The sequence below is a fragment of the Saprolegnia parasitica genome (genome assembly GCF_000151545.1).
Source record: "Saprolegnia parasitica CBS 223.65 unplaced genomic scaffold supercont2.347, whole genome shotgun sequence".
Classification (NCBI taxonomy): domain Eukaryota; phylum Oomycota; class Saprolegniomycetes; order Saprolegniales; family Saprolegniaceae; genus Saprolegnia; species Saprolegnia parasitica.
In genome coordinates this window covers 1-1,920 of record NW_012156741.1, presented here as the reverse complement: position 1 = coordinate 1,920, position 1,920 = coordinate 1, and the positions used below count along the sequence as shown (strand labels likewise).

Sequence of the window (1,920 nt, the reverse complement as noted above, 5' to 3'; positions counted from 1 at the left end):
CGCGCAGCACTGTTTGGTGGTCCGAACGATGGTATCAACGTCGTAGCTCCAGGAACGTCGTAGCTGCAGGGACCCAGGCGGCCGAAGAGATCGAAGAAACCGCGGCACGCTTGCGTGGGCAGCCAGAGCGCACCCCGGCCGAGATCTTGCAGGGCACGTACCGCAATCTCTTCAATCTCTTTGGCCGCCTGGGTTCCTGGAGCTACGACGTTGATACCATCGTTCGGACCACCAAACAGTGCTGCGCGTTCACGGGCACGCTGCTGGGCGTCGGGGAGCTCGTGAGCAGATGGGTCGAGACGAATGTTTCTGTGAGCCAGACACATCAAACTATTTTGATATGATATACAGCAAAGTCACCTCGCTTCTTGCGCGTGTGAGTCTTTGGCAGTGTTTGGGCGACGTGCACAAAGACAAATAGCCATCCCCTCAGAACCGGATCCGGATAAAGATGTCGGCGCGAACCACGGGTTGGTGAACCTATCTATCATTGCATAGACTATGCTAGTCTCTCACAGCCGTGTCCAAGCAGCGCCATCAAGAATCTAACAACTGCGACAATGCATCTGCATGCATGCTGCACAGAGGTGCCCGTTTGGAGCTGCCTCGTGCACGTGTACTGTTGAAATGGGCTCCAAACGGCAACATTGATTAGCCATTATGTCTGCCAAACCATGGGACCCGCCGGTGGTGTTGGACAATACGCTACGCTCACGTAAAAACAACGCCAACGGCCATTCCTCGACGTCGTTCATAGAGCTTTTTCACTTGTCTCAAAACAATGGGTCGCTCGCCAACCACTTTTTTAAACATTGACGGCAAGCGCCTTGCGATCGCTGTCAAGCTCAAGCCCACCACACTGGCGGACCTTCGCGACTACTTGACGACACAACACCACATGACGGAGCACGATCGTTTTATCCTCTTTTGGTACAAGAACAGATTGCCAGCGACGGACAAGCACGTGCCGTACGAAGTCGAGCCACTTTGCGAGCGCTCGATCCCTACGAGCGCGTTGTACGAGTTTGGTGGTCCGTACGCCGGTGTCATTCGCCCGCGCTCCAAGAAGGTCATCCGAGACATGCGGATCGTGCCGGCCCCGTGCAAGGCCAGAGCTCGGAGCGTACAACATGTCGTGTAGATAAGCTTGTAAGGTGTAATGAACCACAACGTGTTGTGCATGGAACTCGTTGTTTTTTCGCTGCACGAGCTGTCTGCTGCGACTGGATTATCGCTTAGTAAGGTAGTGTGTCGTACTTGGCTGGGGACTCACTGGGGGATTTAGCGTATAGGGAGCCATAAATGCGTGGGATTAGTGTCGTGGTGGCGGCAAGGACTTTTTCTGCAACCGTCCCGAGCTTAGATCGGGTGATGCACATCGACCGTTGGCGTGTGTGGTTGGCGCGCCGCCCTTTCCCACAGCTAGACAGGTTGGACAATAGGTAGTGGGGCCGACCAACGCAACGGTATGAACTCAACTCGGTCATTTGTCCATTGAGCTTGTGATGGCGACGCGCTACTACTTTGAGATTGGCCCGCAAAACGTCGTCGTGACTTTTTCTGGGACGCCGACGGTCGCGGATGCCCGAGAGTTTTTGCAGCCCAAGGGATACATCACGGAGGCGACGCCGTTCCATTGCCCTCACGGTAAGTACTCGTACGAAGTCGACCGCAAGAGCGAAGCCGTCATACCCCTCACCGAACTGAAGCGTGCAGATGGAACCATTGGCATTATTTGACTGTCGCCAGTCAACGCCTAACAGCGTCTCGTGTGCTGGTTCGCCCGGGTGGTCTGGGATCTAAGGGTGACATCAATCGATTTTCTGCCCTTTTGTGGTACACATCTGATCATCGACATTTCGTGCATTCTTGCCGATACACAGCGATTGAGTAGCACTGACTGAGTCGTCCATCTCGACG

At 54.7% G+C, this 1,920-nt stretch overlaps 2 protein-coding genes across 2 annotated transcripts; both read left to right on the top strand.

The window, feature by feature from the left end:
* Positions 1–781: 781 nt before the first annotated feature.
* On the top strand, positions 782–1,090 carry SPRG_16558 (hypothetical protein; the record flags this gene model as incomplete). Its single annotated transcript, XM_012355977.1, has 1 exon — positions 782–1,090. A coding segment is annotated over one exon (309 nt), but the record flags the coding sequence as incomplete, so codon positions are not given.
* Positions 1,091–1,505: 415 nt separating this feature from the next.
* SPRG_16557 (hypothetical protein) lies at positions 1,506–1,685 on the top strand (the record flags this gene model as incomplete). The annotated part of the gene is made up of 1 exon (XM_012355976.1): positions 1,506–1,685. A coding segment is annotated over one exon (180 nt), but the record flags the coding sequence as incomplete, so codon positions are not given.
* Positions 1,686–1,920: the final 235 nt, after the last annotated feature.